Below are 20,338 nucleotides of genomic sequence, written 5' to 3'. Positions count from 1 at the left end.
CCCCTGAAGTGTGTCAGCAGGTTCCAAAGGTCTCTGCCCGTCGAGCTCAGAGCCCCGGTGCGCTGTGGTGCCCTGGGCACAGGATTCTCTCCTGACACCTCCGGCTACGCTGCAGTGAACCACCGGGCCTATGCTGGAGATGCCTGTCTGCCAGAAAAGCAGGGCAGGTGCTGCAGTCGCTGGGAAAATGAAGGGAGAAACGCTCAGGACGTGCCTGCTTCTCCAGAAATGCCCTTGAGGGCGGATTTCTTTTGTGGTTTAGGACTCAGCTTCATCATTGTCACTTTTATCACCATCATTCGCCTCTTCATCTTTCCTCTTCTCCTTAAGCATTTTCAGGTACTTACTAGCTAAAATCTTCCTTGGTAATATATCTGCAAGAAACTGAAAAGTTTCTGATTCCTCAGCAGTATTTGCTAAATCACTGTAAGTCAGTGCTTTTTCTTTCTTTTCCACTGCCGTGTCTGTAGGAATAGGTGGCTAGATATTAACTTTTTTTTTTTTTTTCCGGAACCGGGGATTGAACTCAGATCCTTGATGTTTGCCAGTCAAGCGCTTATCCTACTGAGCCATCTCCCCGGCCCCGGTGGCTAGATATTGAACAAAGAGCTCCGTGGCCTTGGCCGTGAGCCCCAGCGCCTCTTGGTTGATACTGGACACTTCGGGGGAGCTCTTCATGATGACCGGGATACGGGACAGGGGCAGCGACACCAGCCGCTGCTCCCCGCACCTGTCCTTGCCCACGGCCACGTCCACCATCTTCTCGCACCCTGAGTTTCGGTTTATAATCTGTCTACGCATTTGCGCGTTTGGTATTCACGTAGCCATTTTGCAGGAAAAGAAACTGAGTCCTGTGGAGATCACGACTGTGCCACGGATAGCCTGTGGCATAAGCCGGGGCCAGGACCCACAACTGTACATTCAGAGTCCTCCAGGTAATTATGGAGACGAGTCATTATGTCAGCCGGGTAACAAGAAGGTCAAAAAAGGGTAGAGATCAGACGGCTGAAGACTGGGTGACGTGATGGAGCGGTGCCCTAACCTGCCAGCAGAGGGCGACGCCGCCCCGCCAGCCTCCTGGGCCCCGCCCCTGCCGTCCGGCCGCGCCCCGGGCCCGCCCCTGGGGAGAGGGGGACACGTGGAGCCGTCAGCCCGGCGCCGACCGGCAGGGGCCGGGATCTAAGCGGGGCCTGTAAGGAGGTTGCCGGGGCCGAGGTCGCGTCCGAGGTGGGGTCCGGAGCGTCGGGGCGGCCGGAGGCCGAGCTGGAATGCGGAGCGGGGTGGGCGTGTGCGAGAAGGTCCCGGCGTGGGTGGACGGCGGCGGGGGCGCTCCGGTCTCCGGGACTTCCTGAGCGCAGACGTTCGTGGATGCGGGGAGGCGGTTACTCACTCGGGCGCTGCCGCCTGCTTCCCTCCCGGCTCCCAGCAAAGCACGACGCAGTCCCCATGTCCACCCCCACCCAGCTCTTGGGGAGGCGGCGCCCCCAGAATGGAAGCAGTCTGCAATCCAGTCGTCAGCCGCGGTGTGGGAGAAGGTGGGGTTGCCCTTGCCCAGTCAACTCCGCGGGGTTACACCCCCCCCACCTGCACCCCACTTTAAGCTCCAAGGACAGCCATGCAGCCTCTTGGACAGCTGTGGACCTCCAGCAATCTGATCTCCCCTCTACTGTCCCTGGTTGCTGCTGTCCCTTGGAAGGGAACAGGTGTGTGGGGGCAGAGGCCAGGTGTGCTTCAGCCCCACCTCTTCTCCCTCTACCCTGCCTTTGCACCCTGGCTGTACCCAGGACCAGTACCAGGATCTTCAGGTCCTGCATACTGGGTTATGCCCTGTTCACCATTCCATCAGGGGGATCAGCCAGAGAAAGTGTCCAGAGGCATTCCTGCCTCTCAAAAATTCTAATAGTGTTGGGGTTGGCCTCCACCCATGCAAAGCATAGGCCAGGGAGCCAGATTTGTTCGCGCCTGTGGGAGGCACAGGTCATGTGCTGAGGGGGATGGGAGATGGGAGATGGGGGCATCTGTTAGCATTTGGAATCACCAGGTTTTACTGAGAGGTGGCTCAGGTCTAGACTGGCTTTCATTTAACTTCCATTCAGTAAATCTATTTATTTATTTATTTATTTATTTATTTATTTAGTGTGTGGCCAGCTCAGCCCACCAGGGGGCAGGGCTGGCTGGCATGTGGTGCTGGGGGATTGAACCGAGGTCCCTGTGCTTTGCTTGAGCTTAGTTTGTTCTAAGTAGGTGCTTTAGACCACTGAGCCATCTCACCAGCCCCCTCCATTCAGTAAATCTTTATGGAGAATATCCACCACCACCACCACCACCCCTCACTGTCAAACCCAGGGCCACCCATAGCAGGCACTCTACCAGTGACCCACAGCCCAGTCCTCTAGGATGCTTTTAAGTCAGGGTCTCACTATGTAGTTCAGGCTGGCCTTGCGCTCACTATATAGCTTAAACCAGCCTCAAAGTCGTCATAAACCTCCTGCAGCAGCCTCTGAAGTGCTGGGATTATATAGCACCTGTAGAAATTTGCATGTGCCACCACTCCGGGCATCCCACCCCCACATGCGCACTTTTTTTTTTTTTTTTTTTTTTTAAGAGATGAGGGTCTGGCTGTGCTACCCAGTGTGACCTTGAGCTCCTTAAGTCAAGAGATCCTCCTGCTCTAGATGCTGCCACCATGTCTGCCTGGGAGTGTTTTTAAAAACAGACTTTTGGGGCTGGCCCAGGGCTCCTGGATCAGAATCTGAAGGGAAGATGTAGAGCCCATCTACTGTGAAGAATTCCCCAGGCAGTTGGCTGCTGGAGCTGGTAAGGACTGGACTTGTATTTGTTCACCCATATCTCAGTTACTCTTCTGTCATCATCTGGACAAAATACCTGACACAATGGAGGAAGGAAAGGTTTATTTTGCTCAGAGTCAGTTAAAGTTTCAGTCCATACTCAGCTGGCTCCAAGGCAGAGTGGCTCACAGCACAGAGAGCAGTTGTTCATGGCAAAGCCGTTCATGGCAGCCTTGGCGGCAAAGAGCAAGAGAGCAAAAGCAAATGGGAGTAGCTGCAACAATGGCAACAGAGAGCAGGTCTGTCTCCCTTAAATTGCATTTAGGCTGTCTGCCTCAGGCTGGGTGTAGCACTCACACCTATAATCCCAGGAGCACTTACACCCATAATCCCAGCAGCACTCACACTCATAATCCCAGTAGATCATGAATTAATCACAAACTCTAGTTGCTGAAAAGTCCAAGTCCCGAGTTTCCTCCAAGATCCAAGGCAAACTCTTAGCTGTGAGCCCCTGTACAAAAGAAAAGTTAAACACTTCCAAACATTCAGTGGCACAAGATAAACATTACGATTCCAAAAGGTACAAACAACAGGGGAACACGAAGCATTGGAACCACCACAAGTCCAAAATCCAGAAAGGCAAACGGTAAGTCCTATAGTTCCATGTGGAACATCCAAAGCAATCTGTGGCAAATTGTGAGCTCCATGTGGCTCCGCCCCTACAACACTTGTGCTGGTAGCTCCCGTGGCTTCTCTCCTAGGCTGGCTTTGCTCCCTCCTTGCAGTTTTCCTCAGATGATCTGTGTCCCTGGCTTTTCCAAACTTCTGGGGTTTCCACTGAATAGGCTTCTCACTCACAGCTTCACACACTGCCCTCTCAGGGGCACACTGCCTGGCCTCCCAGGCCTTCTTCTGAAATCTTGGGGAAGCCTTCTTAACCTCAGAACTCCTGCAATCCAGAGGAAGTGGACTTTGATTCATTGGAAAGAAGTGTGGAGGTTCCAGAGGTGCTGGGTGCTGGGATGCAGAGGGGTGTCATTCAGGGTGGTTCCTGAGTGGACTAGAGCAGTTGTGAGGGAGAATGAGTGGTTGGGTGACAGCAGTGGGGAAGGAACCAAAGGCAGTGTCTGCATTATTTTTTTTTTTACTTTTGTATGAATTTGCATGATCTGCGCTGAGGGGCCAGTCTCCAGGAAGTGAAGATCCACTGAGGTTTATGAGGTCTGCTGTACAGCAGAAAATCCAGTGTCTGGCAGTTTCCTGGGTATTTCCTCCTCCTCCCCAACCCAGCCTACGAGCTCTGAGACCACGCAGGGCCCTGCACAGAAGTGTGTCAGCCCCCAGCCAGCACAGCTCATGGAGGGAGAGGAGAGTGCCTCCTTTCAGAGCCCACGTGGCATGAGGAGAGGCAGTAGGACCCTAGGTAGCAGAAGGGTGGAGGTCAAGGGCTCTCGCGTTCTAGAATTGGGGTCAGGGCTGTGGAGGGAGACAGGATGTCCCACCTGTGGCTGATGGGAGAGAGAACCTACCCTCTCCTGTTCCCTGTTCTATGTGGTCAGGGATCAGAGGGGTGCAGAGCCCTTAAGTCACCACCAGGGGTCAACACATCTCTCCAGTGTCTTCTCTTCCTGTTTATGCTGTTGAGAAACACTAGTCCCGCTGGTCTGTCCCCTGCTTCATGTCCCTTTCTCTGTCACATCCCTGAGCCCATCACTTCCTCAAGATCATTTCAGCTGCCCATCAATGGAGGACCACGCAGCCTCCTGACCAGACAGCCTGACGTCTCTCCTGACTTGGGGGAACCCCACAGCCACCCTCACTTCCCCAGCTTCCTGAGTGACTGGAGCGGAAAGTGCTTTCTGCTGTCTCACATCTTGTCTGTTACCACCGTCTAGCTCAGGTTCTCTGGTCTCCAGGGAAGATGCTGGTATTCATGAGGTCACTCCTAAAGCCCTTTTGTGACATCCAAAACCAGTCCTCAGAGCCCTACCCTCTCCTCTGCTTTGATGAGAATGTTCTCACCTCACTCCAGATATAACCCATGTCCCTGGAACTTTTTGAGACAGCATCTCCCTAAGCAGGTCAGGCTGACGGCTTCAAACTCAAGTGATCCTCCTGCCTCAGCCTCTGAAGTGCTGGGGTTACAGACATGTGCCACCACACCTGGCTCATCCCTGGAACTTTGGTCCCTTGGACCTGATCTTTTGGGATCTGACATAGTTTCAGGCCCTGCTCTTTCAGGTCCCCCCTTTCATATGCCTTCCTTGACCCAGCCTTCTTCCACAAGGAATCCCATAACTGTACATGTTCTGCGCATTCCTCGCCATCTCTGTGACCCTGTCTAGTGCAGCTTCCTGCAGGAAGCATTCCCTTGCCCTACTCAAGGCTCTAGAGAAACAAAAAAAATCCTGTCTCTGCCAGTATCAGTCCTGCAACCTCAACCTCTCTAATGCTCAGTTTATCATCTGTAAAGTGGGAAGTGATACCCAGCTGTCAGATCTGAGGCTCAGGTGAAGCAGGGATGTAGCTGTGATAAGCACAGCGCCGGGAACTGCAAGAGCTCTAGACAACGTCCAATCCTCTTCTTCTGTGCAGCTGCCACCCTCACCACCCTGACCCCAGCCAGATGATGGGAATCTACCCCCTTCTCTGTGCGTTGGCTGCCTTGGCTTCCCCCATTGCCCTTGGCCCAGGAGGAAAGGGCAGGACAGGGACACTGCAGGGCTCAGACTGGATTCTCCTGTGCAGAGCCTTGCCCTCTGCCTACCCTGCAGAGTGCGCTCTCTGCCTCTGGGGTTGCTGGGGCCCTTCTGGCCTGGAGTGGAAGAAGTTCCCCAGAGTCCCCTGAGGCCTTGACAGCAGAAGACTGGTGGGGAGGTGGGAAAGGAGGCAGCAGTGCAGGGGAATACCGACCACACAGTATTCCGAGTCCCTGCTCCCTTTCCATCCACCCCCACCCCCTCCACCAAACACAATCCCTGGGTTAATTTTTAGCATCGCAGCTCGCACATTAGTCACTCCCTGTCACCCACCTACACGGCAGGAGGCTGCTGTGCTGGTGCCGTCATCTCATCAGCTGCGAGGTGGGATCTGCCCCGCCCTGAACCACCCCTCCTCCCCTGGTTGTACATGGCCAGCCAGGAGCCCCCTCCCTCAGCCTGAGTGAGGGGTATGGACATCACTCCCAAGACCCGCTGCGTGGCAAGGGCAGAGACAGGCTAATGGGAGACCAGCTGGGAGCCTACCAGGGTTGGAGAAAGACAGGTACCAGCTGTACCCAGGCAGCAGGTCCCCTGGCAGCTCTGGGTCTTGGGAACAAAGGTGTAAGAGGGCCCTTCCCCTAGACCTGGGCCCCAGAGAGGGATGTTTGTTTTCACTGCAGAGCAGCTGTTCAAACAGAGCCTGGGGAGGCTTCCTTTCTTCAACAGTGTCCTCAGGGGAGCAGATGGAGGTGCTCCTGCTGGAGCCACCACCCAGCCCCAGAGGGGTTTACTGAGCACCTTCCTCAGCAGGCTGTGTCAGCAACAAGGTTGGGATCCTACCCTCCCAAAGGCAGCTACAAGCAGTCAGTATAACTAACACCGTGTGTGTGTGTGTGTGTGTGTGTGTGTGTGACACCCAAAGGCAGCTACAAGCAGTCAGTATAACTAACACCGTGTGTGTGTGTGTGTGTGTGTGTGTGTGTGTGTGTGTGACACTATAAGGAAGAGAGAATGAGTCTAGAGATCAAATACAATGGAGAGAGCAGCAGCAGATCAGACCAGATCAGATCAGGGCAACCTCTTTGGAGGGTGTGATGTGGACACCTGAGGATGAAGAATTGGTCTGGAAAAGCAGCATAGGAGGGAGCAGTCCGGGTGAGGTCAGGGGCTGGAGTGCACTCAAGAGTAGAACAGCAAGAGCCGTGTGGCCTAAATACAAGGCAGGATTTGGAAGGAGGAAGAACTGGAGCTCAAGGGAGAGGGAGAGACCATATCCTTGAAGGCGCAGGACACCTGAGCAGAGTTGTCCTATGCTCAGGCTACCATTTCACCAATCGTTGGGCCTATGTGGCTACCGTCTGCCCAAAGAAAGGGACCTCTTTTTGTAGTTGGCTCAAAGGGGCAAGATATTACGGACAGGCCACGAGACAGCTTGAACACTGGGTAAGGTGATGCACACCTGTCATCCCAGCTCCTGGAGAGGCTGTGGAGGGAGGTTCAAAAGTCAGAGCCTAGACTGCACTATTTAATGAGAACCTATCTCAAAGTAAAAATTGAAGGAAGAGCTGGAGATGTGGCTCAGTGGTAGAGGGCTTACCTAGCCTGTTAAGACCCTGGATTCAACACCAGTATGATTATAAGTAAAATTGAACAATACTTTTATTCCAGGGGAGACATTATGCGTTTAAGTAGGGGGTTGTGTGTGATTTCCTTTTTTGTTACTTGTCCCTTTCTGTAGTGCTGGGAATCAACAGGGACTTCACATGGTAGGCAAACTGCTCTACCAGAGCCATTTTCTTTTTTAATAGATACCGCCCTGACTGCTGAGGCCCAGCTGGAGGAGCCACTTAGTTCTCCTGAAAGCCAGGCCTTGTGTTGGTTTGGCTCTGGACACACCACACACCACCAAGTCAGTTCTGCTGCTAGCTTGTGGTGTGAGCCTGGGCAGGCTACTTGCCCTGGATCACCGTGGTGACACACATTGTACTGTGAGCTAGGACTGGGCAGAATGAATTGTTTTGGTACTGGGAATTGAACTCAGGACCTTGTGCTTGCCAGACAGGTGTTGTGCTACTGAACTATATCCCCAGCCCTGAATAAAATATAAGACAGAGGGCCAGGGAGATGGCTCAGTAGAATAAGTGCGGGCCTGAGTTTAATCCCTGGTTCCATAAATAAATAAATAAATAAATAAAACGTAAGACAGAGGGCAATGGCTTGCCGCAGGGACCATGTGTCCTGGAGGGGGAGAGTGGGCACCAAGTACAATGCTCAGCAGTTGACTTCCAGATGATGGAAATGCAGCCCAATAGGGTGCCTGGGTGCTGACTGGACGGAAAGGCTTTTGGAGGCACAGCCATGCACTGAACTCCCACCAGTGGAACAGTGCAGGGACCCCAGAGGAGGTGTGGCCAGCAAAGGGAACAGCAGGGGACAAGATGAGGAGGGAGGATCACACAGGCCACAGAGGAGCAAGCTCTCATTCCTGGAGTAGTTTCCCACTGAGTTCTAGTCCAGAACAAAGGGGTGAGTTGGCCTGTGATTTATATCTGAGAAGGGGGCCCGCAGGTGCTAGGAAGAGAGGGGGCCCTGGCATTGACACAGGGATTATGAGATAGGTAAAGACAGGACTAGCCTTGCCCCATCTGTGGCGGATGTTTGAAGGGGGCTGAAAATGCACTTAAACCAGAGGCCCAAGTTCAGAAGAGGGAATGGGACCTCAGTTCTAGCCTGTACATGTATGTTAAAATCCCCCAGATGATTTCTCTGGCTTTGGGCTGCAAGAAAATAGGACGTGAAGTATTGTGTGCGCATGTGTGTGTTGGAGGGGCCCTGTGGGTGCAGTCAGAGCCTGCCCGAGCGCAGTCCTCCCCCTCAGGCAGTCACCACACTGACACAGATGCAAAAAACCGTCAATTTTATACACTTTGTGGTTCAGAAGCAACAAATGCAAAATGGCAGAGCAGTCTGTGCTGCCTCTACCCTACCTGAACATGCCCATTCCTGTTCCCCAAGGGGCACAGAACCCAGGACCCCGCCCAGCAGGAACCCATTTAGTTGCAGGCCCCTGGGAGGAGCCAAGCCCTTAAGGGTCAAGGCTGGGGGAGGGGCCCAGCACCTTGTCCCCTTGGGGCCAACGGAGCTGTGTGGGCTGTGGAGAACGAACGACCAGCAGTCTGCCATGTTCCCCGGGCCTAAGGGTGGAGGAGCTAGGAAAGCTGAGGAAGAGGGCTTCGTGGGACAGGTCCCCCCACCCTGGGTGTGCAGGGTTCCGGGACGCCCACAAGGCACTACTGACCCAGACTAGGATAGCACGCCCATCTTTGACCCCCAGACCACTCCCAGCCCGGACTGCCTGTTGGCTCCCAGCCCCAGCGCCTCTTAGTTCAGGAGAGAAGGATTCTAAGTAGGCAGCAAGGGCCCGCCAGGAGCCTCTCCCGCTGCTCCGGGCTCCTGGGGCCCTGCGGTCCTGCTGTCCGGGGTCGGCACTCTCACCCACACTCTTTGCACTGGCTGCTAGGAATAAATAAATAAATACCTCCCTGCCCACCTCGCCCCTACAGCTGGCTCTCCTCCTCTTCCAGGGAGCGGTTGAGTCCGGGGATGAACTTGAGCAGCCGCCGGCGGAAGCTGCGGTACTTGGTCTTGCGCAGGCCCGGGCCGCACAGGGCCTGCTCGCGGGCTTCAGTCCAGAGCGCGCCCGGGGAGCCCCCGCCGGAGCCCAGAGCGCACCGCACACTGGCGCTGCGGGTCAGCGCAGCTCGCGGCCCGGGCAGCAAAGCCTCGGCCGAGCCAGGGGGACGCGCGGGAGGCAGCGGGGGCGGCAGCAACGCGGGCGGCTCTGCGCCCCGAAAGAAGCAGGTGTGATAGACAGCATCGTCGGTGTTACCCGGGGCTTTTTGGGCGCCCCCGCGAGGACCCCCAGGCGCAGCCAGCAGAGGCCCAAAGGGCAGAGAGCCTGGGAGCAGGCCTGCCCCGTAGAGGCAGGAGCGCACGGACTCCAGGGTGTCATAGATGCTGGGGTCCTTCACCACCAGGCCTGCAGGGACAGGAGACACAGGGAGACCGCTGAGGCCCGGGCCATATGGCACAATGAGAGAGCCAGGCTCTTTCTGCTGACCATCTGTGTGGCCTCAACCTCTCTGAAAGACGAACTACAAACTCAAATCCTTGTGAGGACCCCTTGGGACATGAGGGGCACGAACACATTAAAATAATGGCCAGTTTTGGTGTATCCACCTGGAAACTGATTAACACTTTTTCCAGAGGGCCATTGTGAGACTTGCCAAGAAAGTGTGTGGCTCAGCCTAGGGCAGTATGGTACCCAAAGTAGTATTAGGAAACCCTTAAAAGCTGGGGGGAGGGGAGGAAGTAGCTCACTAGTTCTGAGGGGGACACACAGACCCAGGGACTGACCTGGGAGCAGGAGGCCATCGTACCCTGGTCTATTACTCACCATGCACCAGCCGCTGCTCCTGAACCATTAGGGATCTGTATTCGCCCCACTTCTCATACAGGGTTTGCTGTAAAGACACCCCCGCCCCCAGTCCCCAGTCAGGAGCTAGCAGAGACCAGCAGGATATGGGTACAGACAGGGATCAGAGAAGACAAAGCTTTCTCTTTTATTTTATTGAGACAGTGTCCCACTAAGTTACCCAAGCAAGACTCAAACTCACTCTTTTCTTTCTTTCTCCCGAGTCCTGGGATTACAAGCATGTGCTATCACATCTGGCACTAGCCTTCTTAAGGTACGGGAACTCACAGAGAGGAATAACCCATAGAAGAGTGGGACTTGCAGGTCACTGGCTTGGGAAGAAAAGGAAGATACTCTTGGGGCCTTACCTTCAGGTACTGCAGTCGGGCCTCCAGTTCTGCCTTCCGAATTGATGTCCCATACAGAGTCTCCAGTCTGAGGGATGGAGGAGTCAAAGGCTGAGTGAGCCTGGAGGCTCAGGAAACACCAAAGGACTGAGCTCAGGAATCTTCAGGTATTCAGCCCAGACATACCTGAGAACGTTGCCTGATGCCTTGATGATGTCAACGATCTCTCGATGCCGGATGCCTTCCACATTCAGGCCATTGACGCTGGCAATGGTGTCACCTGCAAGGCAGAGAGGAGTCAGACTATGCTACAGGGCATGAGGGAAGAATTCCAGCCTCTTGGCATGGCCAGGGGAGGTGTGATAATCCCAAGGAATACCCTTAAATTCCTTTTCCCTGCTCTTCAGATGACCTCCTGGACACCTCTTTTCCCAACCATTCCTCCCTGCCCACTGTGACAACTACCAGCTTGTTCAGGCCTAGCTCAGCTTAGGTGCTGAGGACCTCAGAGAGGTTAACCTCCCATAAAACCACACCCTTGGGAAGCTTTGTCCTCAAAGACTGAACCCTCTCCGGCCCCTGAGCTGCCCGTACTGTTGGTTATTTCTGTTTAGCCCATGCCTGTGTAGACCAGGAAAGGGGTGGGCCAAGTGGCATAGCCCCAGGCACAAAAGGCCTGAGTTTCAATTCTGGTGCCACTGTAGAACTGCTGACCAAGCCAGCATCTCTAAGGGCTCCTCTCATCTGTGCAAAGGGATTAGGGATCCCTGCTGTGGCTACTGTAGGGGTGATCAGAAGGGACAGTGCATGAGAAACTGCTCTGTAACGTTGTACTATATTAGGGCAGCTGCTAAAAGAATATGGAAGTACGCCTAGGGTCAAAAATGGTGACAGACGTAGGTGTGGTGGCATACATCTGTAATCCCAGCAGTTGGGAGGCTGAGACAGGAGGACCATCAAGAGTTTGAGGCCATCCTGAGCTACATAGTAAGGCTCTGTCTCAAAAAACAAAACAAACAAAAACCCAAGGCTGGGGAGATAGATCAGTGGTCTAAGTGCCTGCTTGGTAAGCTCAGGGACCCAGGTTTGAACCCTGGCACCTCTGGCCATGATGCATAAAGTACAGGCCTGTAACCCCAGCACTGGGAAGGCTGAAACAGGAGGATCACTAGAGTCTGACCTGCATAGTGAGACCCTGTATCAAATACATAAAAAATAATTAAATAAACCCCAAAGAAACAAAACAAAAAACGGGACGAGAACAGAGTAGAGGGAATCGTTTATGCCATCCATCTCAGGCTGCACATTCCTGGAAACTGAGGACTACACACTTGCCCAATTCTGGTAGAGGCAGGATTCTCTTGTTAGAGGAGATAACATGAGTACCCCATACTTGAGCCAGGTTGGGGGAGGACAAGTATCCCCAGAATCAAGCTGACCCAGTAGGTTGTTGCTTCTCCCCAGTTCTGGCTCATGCTTGGTTGCCACATTGCCAGGAGGGAGCCAATCACTAGAGGAGCAACATCTGACTCTGTGCCCAGGCAGCCCCTCACTGCGTTGTGATGTGAGGACGTGTTATGACCCCAGTGTGCTCATGGGACTAGGCAAAACCACATAGCAAATGGCAAATTTGCTTGGATCTGAACGCTGAGTTCCATCCATCATTTTTATAGCCTTCTCGAAGTAAGAAGAAGTAGAAGCAACTTCAGGAGAGATTTCTTACTCCAGTACCAGCAGAGCCCCTTCCCAGAGCCCTGTGTCCTGAGCCCAGGCCCCACCTGGTGTGAGCCCAGCCAGCTGGGCAGGGCTGGACTCATGAACTCTGCAGACAAAAGTCACCATCTCCACACGCTGCTCCTCTCGGTGGTGAAGTCCATAAGTCTGAAACAAACAAGGGGACCCTCAGCCTGGGGGCAGGTGGGTCCATCCTTCCCTCAGACTGACCTCCCAACCATCCCTACCTTGTCCTCAGCTTATCCTACCTGGATCTCAAAGCCAAAAGTCTGGTTGTCCTCCTTCTCCAAAGTCAATACTTTCCTGCAAGAGAATTGAGGGTCAAAACCATTACGATTAAAGGCTGTGACAGTCCTGTAACTCCAGCCTCAAGGATTAGGGAGTCTGATCCAGGAAAGGCTCAGCCTTCAGTGACACCTCTCTCATTACACACATTTGGAATGTCCTTCCTGAACTCCAGTGAAGCTGACCTTGAAGAACTGCACAGAATTAAAGTGGCCTCTAAACTGGCAGAAGGGAGGACCTAGAGAGGCTGGTCCCCAGAGGAATAGGTGAGATACATCTCAACCTTCCACTGAGCCCCAAATTTAGTGACTAGCTAAGGCCCCAAATTCCACCCCAGCCTAAAGCCTCCTAGCAATACTGCACTCTCCACTGCTTTGGAAAAGGGACACCCCACCCCCAGGAGCCAGTCACGAGGCAAGAGGCTCAGCCTCAGAGCAGACCACAGCTGCTCCTCCCAGCTGCGTTGGAGCCAGCCCACCAGATGTGAGGGCTGGGGGAGGGGAGCCTGAGGCCGCCCCTTCCCGCACTGAAGGCCTACACTGGACACAATGGTCTGGAGCTGCTCCAGATCCTCCAGGCTGGGGGAGCCATTTCCTCTACCTACCCCACCCCCTTCCTTCCCACCAGCCAGAGGCAGCAACAAAGCAGCCTCCTAAGGCCCGTCAAGTCTGGAGCCCCAGAAAATCCCTGAGACTGGGCTTCTCAACTCTCAACCTGAGCCAGACATCCTCCACTGTTTCACACCACCCCTCCATTTCCGCCACAGCTCCTCTTTGAAGGACAGGCCTTTCCTCCAATGTGTAGGCTGGAGCAGGAGCCTGGGGCCTGGAAGTTCTGTGTCTGTCCCAGTGTTTCTGGGCTTCTGCAAGGGCCAAAGAATGTTTACTGCAAAGGGCTAGGGGCAAATATCTTCGGCTTTTTCGGTATGCCCCATATGGCCTCTCTTGGGCTGGGGAGATGGCTCAGTGGAATAAGTGCTTCCCTGGCAAGCGCAAAGGCCTGAGTTCAAGCCCCAGTTCTACCAAAAAAAAAAAAAAAAAAAAAAAGTGGCCGCCATAAGGCCTCTGTCATATATTGCCTTTTGCTTTTATTTTGGAAACACTATAGAAATATCAAAACAATACCGATGAATGTCCATTTTGTATCTGTGTATTCAAAGTGGTTAGGATAGATATATAGTTGCATTCTCTTAATGAATAGAATGATTTGTTCTAATGGTGTTTGTAAGTAGGATCACAAGTCCACTTCTTGTACAGCAATTAACCACTGAGAAGAATATATGCAGTGTATTATTTGTTGAAACTGTACTTCCGATTAGATATGAAACTGTCTCATTGCTATCTGTTTATCAATAAAACTTTGAAAAAAAAATAAAGTTAATTACAAAGTTAAAAAAAAAAAAAGAAATATCAAAACAAATGGGCATGGTGGCACATACCTGTGATTCCCACACTTGGCTGGGAAGGTGCAGAAAGAGGATTACCACCAAATACACACACACACACACACACACACACACACACACACACACACAGTCTCAGCTCAAAGGTCAAACAGGCCTGACCCTCACTGGAGGAAGCCAAGCACAAACCAGGATGGGATGGGACATGAGCAGTGAAGGGAAAATGGGCCCTGTAGTCCTGGGCTAAGAATCTACTTCTACCCACACCTCAGGTCCTTCCGACAAGTGATCACCTTTCCCAAGCAGCTGGGCACAGCTTGGGCCCACTGGGCTTGCTGGGCAGCCAGGGAAGACTCTTAATCTTGGCATAGGATGTTTTCCACAGGCTTCGCCTACTCCTCTACCCTCAACACCCATGGATCCAGATCTCTCCAGGGAGGGGTAAGTGCAGGGATGATGGGTGGGTTGAGGAGTACCTAGTGACTCAAAGTTCCTGCCTCCTTCCCTTGCCATCCCATCACACAGCCCACACCCCCAGCTGCCCCACACTCCAGCAGGTGGGCGAGTGGCTCCCCTAGGCAGGGCTGAGATGCTGTCATACCCCCCTGCCCTCACTCTTTTGGACGTATCAGGGGCTGGATGGGGGATGTTGGTGACTCACCGTTGTTGTTCAGGACTCTGGCTGAGATTCTTCCAGCGGAATCCTGAGCCCTGGGTGGGAAGTAAAGAAAGCCAGGTGAGTGGGGCTGTACTTGAGTAGATGCTGAAAGCCCCACTCTGTGAGCTACCTCACTTAGGTTCCAGCTCTGGATACAGCACCTCACCTGCTATTACCTGTGCTTTCCCAATTTTCACCTGTTTTGGTGTTGGCGTAATGTCTCCAGAGTACAACTACACTAGTGCTCCTAGTGCTCCCAGGCTTACCTCACAAGTCGGCCTCCTAAGTCCAGACACGTGAACCACTAAGGCCCCTGCTGGCTTCCAGGCTGAGGAGGGAGGGGGTTGTGACCCTTAGAAGAGCCTCTATATGGGAGGAGAGGGGAGTGTGTGTGGGGACTCAGCCCTTCTAGACCCTAAAAGCTGAGGCAAGGCTCTTCTCCAGTAGGATTCAAGGTCGGGGGCAGCTGGGTCCACCCACTGAGGCACTCCAGGGATCCCCTACCACATGGGTCTCTCCAGCTAATTTCTCAGCCACCGTGGCTTGGGAGAGCTCAGGAGAGCTGGCAATTCCAGTGTGAATGTAGCAGAGTCAATGAAGTCTCCTATAGTCCAGGCTGTTTCAAGGACTAGCTGTGCCTTCCAGCTGCAGGTAGCCAGCTGTGCCCAGCCAGATGGGTCTTTCCACACTGCCATATATTTTGTTGCTTTTGGGGACAAAGAAATTTTAGCTGTCAAACTTGTCCATAAACATCAGTGTACTTAAGGAGAGAAAATTAGGGTTCTTTTTGTGGGAGAGGTGACAGCTAAAGATCCCAGTCTCGTTGGGGCCCTTGATAAACTTAAGCAATTGCTCTCTTTCCTTAAAATTTTGGTTCTAGGAGGAAGCTCCATCCGGCCCAGCCCTTTCCCTCCCAGCTAAAACAGCCCCAGGCCTTCCCTGGTGAGTGTGCTCCAGTTCACACTGGAACCCACAAGTTGCCCAAGGCAAGGAAGAGAGGGGGGCCCTTTCTCCAGAACAGAAGATTAACCTCAGGGGTGGAGACGCTTCCCAAGTGGATCAGGGAGGGAACATTGGGCAGCATAGAGAGACCCCTTTGTCTTTCAACCCGATTTTCATAAAATGCAAATTCCCAACAAGCTGTTTATTGTGTGTGGGGGAGCCAGGGCCAAGGGAGGAGGGGGGATGAGTGGAGAAAGGCCACTAGTCCTCTCCTTAACCTGAGTCCCGCGTCTCATTCTGAGCGTTCAGGTCCCTTTGGGCCAGAGGAAGAGCCTGAGAAGAGAGGGTGACCCTAAGGTCGGGCGCGGCCCTAATCCTTTCTGCCCTTCAGGCACCATGAAACTACCCTGACCGGAATCCGGGCAGTGGTGCCCTTGCATCCCGCACATCAGATGTCCCACGCCCAAGAATTGGTGCACCCTCGAAGGGTGCTCTCCGAGGTTGGGGTGCCCCTCGCACTTCCTCGCTGTGAGAGCGCCCGCCGGTGGCCGCTGGCCCTCTCCAGCCCTGGGCTTTAGTACTCGCAACTTGTCGGGACGAGCAGCAGGATCTCATCCCGTGCCCTCCTGCTCCAACTACAGAAGCCTGGACAGGAGGAGGGGGTCGTGGGGGTTCAAAACACCGAGAAACGGGGAGGCGAGCCAGGGAGGATGGAAAGCCATATAGTGGAGTGGGAGAAACGGGGTGGTGGAGAGGTGTCAAGGCAGGAGAGGAGTCGGGGCGGCGGTGCGTGGGGAGCGGAGAGCGAGCCCCCGAGACTAGGCGGGTGGCGGGGGCCGCAGCCTCCAGAGCAACGATGGCCGCAGGGGAGGGGGGAGGTGAGGGCCAGGAGGCTCCGACGAGGCCAGCGCTGGGGCGGTGGGGCGGAGAGACTCCGTGGACACGAAAGTGAAAAGCTGGGGGGGGGTCTGAGCAGGTCCCTCGGGAAGGGACCCTGGAGGGTAACGGGTCTGGGCATGGGAGAGATCGGGGGACGCACCTTCCGGCGGGGCAGGGTGCCCCCGGACACGGCGAGAGCGCGGTACAGCTCGGCGGGGTGATAGTCCTCCAGCGCCGCGTAAAGCTCGTCCCCTGGGGGTCCCGGGTTGGCGGCTGCAGCCGGCGGACCCGAGGCCGGGGTCGGAGCTGGAGCGGCTTCCGAGTCCGGAACCCGGGCAGCAGGGTCCGGGGCGGCAGTCGCCTCCTCTTTCTGCTGCAGCTTCCTAAGTCGGCGGAGGGTCATGGCTCCGGCGCCGGGCGCCCCTAGGAGGCGGCGCTCACTGCGCTCCGCAGCGCAGGCGACGGCTGCTGGAAACCAGCCGGGTGGGCCGCAGGTCGCCTCCTTTTATAGGCTCCAGAGCTGGGAGGTGCGCGGCCGCCGGTGGCCCCGCCCACAACGCTACCGGCTCCGCCCCCGGGGGAGGTTGGCTCCGACAGCCCGGGCTCTTGGCGTTCAACCGCCAGCAAAGCTGGGGAAACTTCAGCACCTGCAGGTTGGGTTCAGCAATCCTAGGCGCTAGAGGAGCTGGAGGAGGGATGCCACCCTGAGGCGGAGCCAGAGTGTGCGTGATACCTGGAGGGGGTCTGCGAAGGGAGTTGCCTTGTGAGATTTGAAATTTGGGAGTGGGTGGTTTTAGCGATTAATGGAGAAGAGGAACAGTAAAGGGTCATGTAAGGAAGTTTGGGGTCCTGGGGGTGGAGATTAAGAGATGGGGGCGGGGACTGCAAGAAACTGGGGGAGGGGGCGGACGCAGTAGGGCTGTGCAGGGGGAAGGGCTGCAATCCCTGGGGTGAGGGCAGGAGGGAGTTGATGGCCCTGAAGCGACTGTACAGAAGTCCTCTGGGAGTGAGAGGACCTGGGGTTTCCTCTTCTTGAGGCTGTCCCGAGAGCCGAAAGAAGCTGCCTTTCCCTGCGTCTGAGCAAAGGGCAGACGTGAAACCCTGAAAGTAGAAGGCTTAATTTTGAGTAGGCCCCTCGATGGTCTGGAGTGGTCTCTGCAGGATAATCCTGCCCTCAGCTACGGACACCGGAGTCTAGAGCCCCCGTTCCAAGCAGACGTAGTTTTACTGCGGCGTTGACTCCACTCGCAGAATTGGGGGTGGGCCCAAGGCAGTGTGGGTGCTGAGCTGTTCTCTGACCCTGTCTTAGGGACCATCCCCCAGGCTCTTCGTTGCCATGGTTGCCAGGCCTTGGAGAGGCAGGGATGGCCCAGCGAAGTCTGTCGTCAGTGGTGCCCAAATAAGAAGTGAGAGGAGGAAGTGGAAGGCCACGTGTGATGTCTAAAGAGCAGCTAGCCACCACAGGCTGCCAGCACAAGCTGGGGACTCCACATCCCCACACAGTGCACGACACTGTCCCTGTCGGTCCCCTCCCCCTGTCTTCTTGGATACGTTATACTGTATAGCTGACACTTAATGAGCATCTACCACGTGCTTGTAGTTGGCCTTTCCATATATATACATATATGATCCACTTGGTCCTCATAACAACACTATGGAATAGGACCTTACAAATGAGGAAACGGGGCCCCGCAGGTAGGCAAGCTGGCTAGGTTTCTCAGTGGTAGAGCTGAGATTCAAACCAAGCAGCCTAGTGCCAGAGCTGCAATCTGATTCTTCACTCCCACCCCATGATGCTTCTTCCTTCTTCATTCATCCTACTTTTCAGTCCTGCTTTGTGCCAGGACTAGCTAATCACTGGGCTCTGGGAGGCCCTTGGTCTGGTAGGCAGTGGCGTATTATACCTGTGGGGTATCAGACATGTGGCATGGGGGATGGAGAGGGACAGGGGCCATCCCACTACAGGAGGTCAGGGAAGGCTTTCTCACTCAGTCTGTCTTGATCTCCTGGCTTCTTGATCTCGCCTCCTGGACTGTGTGTCTGTCTCCTGCCACCCCCAGGCTCCGGGGCCCCCAGCTCCCCAGGAGATGTGGGTGGGAGGGGGCACTTCTCCAGCTCTCTGTGACTGTACAAGCCAGATGGCAGGAGGCTTGTTGGATGGGGGCAGGGGTGGCTCCCTTAGTGCCTTCCTTCCCCAACTCCCACTTTCCCCTTGGGCCACCAAGTGGTTTCAGTTGAGGGGCTGAGGGGGTGTCAGTGGGAAAACATGGGACTCTATTGTGAGTATATTAGCACAGATGGACCCCCGGATCGTCTGTTGCCTAAGCCTGACAGACAGCATCTGTGTTGGGAGGGGGTGGGGAGGTAGAGAAGCAGGAGGTACAGTGGTTTCTGTTGTATCTATTCTAGGGCTTATCCCTGAAGGGACCCTCAAAAGCAACCCGTTTATAACCTCTTCTTCCCCAGAGGGGGACTTAAAAGATGCCTCCTTTCCTGAAACCTGGAGAAGTGGATGCCATAGGCCTGGTACAGCACCTGTGCCTAACAGCCTTGTAACAGTCTTCCTTCAGATTGACATGGGGGTGGAGACCCCTTAAATTTATGCTGGTGGATTTGCTTTTTGCCCCCAAGTGACAGAACTGAGGGGTTTTTTGGTACTTTTTTTTTTTTTTTTTGTGGAACCAGGGATATAACTCAGGCCCTTGTGTTTGCCAGGGAAACACTTATTCCACTGAGCCATCTCCCCGGCCCTCTTGATTGGTACATTTTTTTTTTTAATTTTAACATTTATTGTGTGTGTGTGTGTGTGTGTGTGTGTGTGTGTGTGTGTGGCCAGCTCAGCCCACCAGGGGGCGGGGCTGGCTGGCATGTGGTGCTGGAGGATTGAACCGCAGTCCCTGTGCCTTGCCAAGCTTGTTCCAAGTAGGTGCTTTAGACCACTGAGCCATCTCTCCAGCCCCTTATTTTTTTTTTTTTTATTTTTACTTTTTTAACATTTATTTATTGTGTGTGTGTGGCCAGCTCAGCCCACCAGGGGGCGGGGCTGGCTGGCATGTGGTGCTGGAGGATCGAACCGCGGTCCCTGTGCTTTGCGGATCTTGTTCCAAGTAGGTGCTTTAGACCACTGAGCCATCTCTCCAGCCCCAGGGTACATTTTTTTAAAAAATGCATTTAGTATAGGGTCTACAGGATCTCACTGCAAAGATCGAACTTGTAATGATCCTCTTGCTTTCAACCTCCCACGCGCTGGGATGACAGGTGGGCACCACCATGCCCAGTCTCAATTGCCATCTCAGTGCGCCCCAGGGGTGGGGCTGGCACGGCATGCCATGGATTGAACCCTGGTCCCAGCACCTACTTAGGCAGGCGCTTTAGTCTGCTGAGCTATCTGACCAGCCAGAGAATTGAAGTTTTTATTTAAATTTTCTTCTCCTGCTAGGAAGAAAGCTCTAGAAGCTGGGTGCTGTGGTACCTGCCTGTAATTCTAGCTACTCAGTCTCCTTTTTTTTTTTTTCTGGTGGAACCAGGGATTGAACTCAGGCCCTTGCACTTGCCAGGCAAGCACTTATTCCACTGAACCATCTCCCTGGCCCCAGTTCTAGTTACTCAGAAGGTTGAGGCAGGAAATGGCAAGTTTGAGGTTAGCCTGAGCGATTTAGGGAGCCCCCATTTCAAAATAAGAAAGGGAATGAGGGGCCAGGGAGATAGCTCAGTAGAATAAGCACTTGCCTGGCAAGGGTAAGGACCTGAGTTCAATCCCTGCAAAAGAAAAAAAAGAAAGAAAGAAAGGGAATGACAGGGGATGTAGCTTAATGGTAGAGCACTTGCCCAGTGGGCCTTAGTTTTAATCCCCAGCACTGGGCCAGTCAGATAGCTCGGTGGACTAAAGCCCCTGCTTAGGCAGAGCACAGCAGCCTGGGTTCGACTGTCTCCAGGGCATGCTGAGACAGCAATTAAAACTGGGCGTGGTGGTGCCCCTCTGTAATCCCAGGGCTTGGGAGGCTGAAAACAGGAGAATCACTGCAAGTCTGATAGTGCTTGGGAGGCTGAAAATGAGTAGATGGGACTATGAGTAGTAGTCCGATCTACATAGTGAGACCCTATAGATCCTGTCCTAAATATATTA

At 54.2% G+C, this 20,338-nt stretch overlaps 1 protein-coding gene and 1 pseudogene across 1 annotated transcript; both read right to left on the bottom strand.

Annotated features, from left to right (window-relative positions):
• Positions 1-258: 258 nt before the first annotated feature.
• Positions 259-759, bottom strand: LOC101579472 (annotated as a pseudogene).
• Positions 760-8,399: 7,640 nt separating this feature from the next.
• Grasp (general receptor for phosphoinositides 1 associated scaffold protein) lies at positions 8,400-16,684 on the bottom strand. The gene is made up of 8 exons (XM_004637841.2): positions 16,373-16,684; positions 14,395-14,444; positions 12,295-12,349; positions 12,091-12,193; positions 10,499-10,592; positions 10,334-10,400; positions 9,948-10,014; positions 8,400-9,530 (listed from the first exon to the last, which is right to left on the bottom strand). Exons 1-8 carry the CDS (start codon positions 16,613-16,615, stop codon positions 9,049-9,051), a joined length of 1,161 nt encoding a protein of 386 aa, XP_004637898.1. The 5' UTR covers positions 16,616-16,684; the 3' UTR covers positions 8,400-9,048.
• Positions 16,685-20,338: the final 3,654 nt, after the last annotated feature.

This window comes from Octodon degus, unplaced genomic scaffold, assembly GCF_000260255.1.
Source record: "Octodon degus isolate 3935 unplaced genomic scaffold, OctDeg1.0 scaffold00093, whole genome shotgun sequence".
Classification (NCBI taxonomy): domain Eukaryota; kingdom Metazoa; phylum Chordata; class Mammalia; order Rodentia; family Octodontidae; genus Octodon; species Octodon degus.
The sequence above is the reverse complement of the archived record's forward strand: the minus strand, read 5'-3'. Positions and strand labels throughout refer to the sequence as shown.

Coding starts and splice junctions, on each gene's coding strand:
- Grasp (XM_004637841.2), bottom strand. CDS start 16,615: ATGACCCTCCGCCGACTTAGGAAGCTGCAGCAGAAAGAGGAGGCGACT. Junction 12,350..14,394: donor CAGAGTCCTGAACAACAACG/GTGAGTCACCAA, acceptor ATTCTCTTGCAG/GAAAGTATTGACTTTGGAGA. Junction 9,531..9,947: donor GGAGCAGCGGCTGGTGCATG/GTGAGTAATAGA, acceptor CTGTCCCTGCAG/GCCTGGTGGTGAAGGACCCC.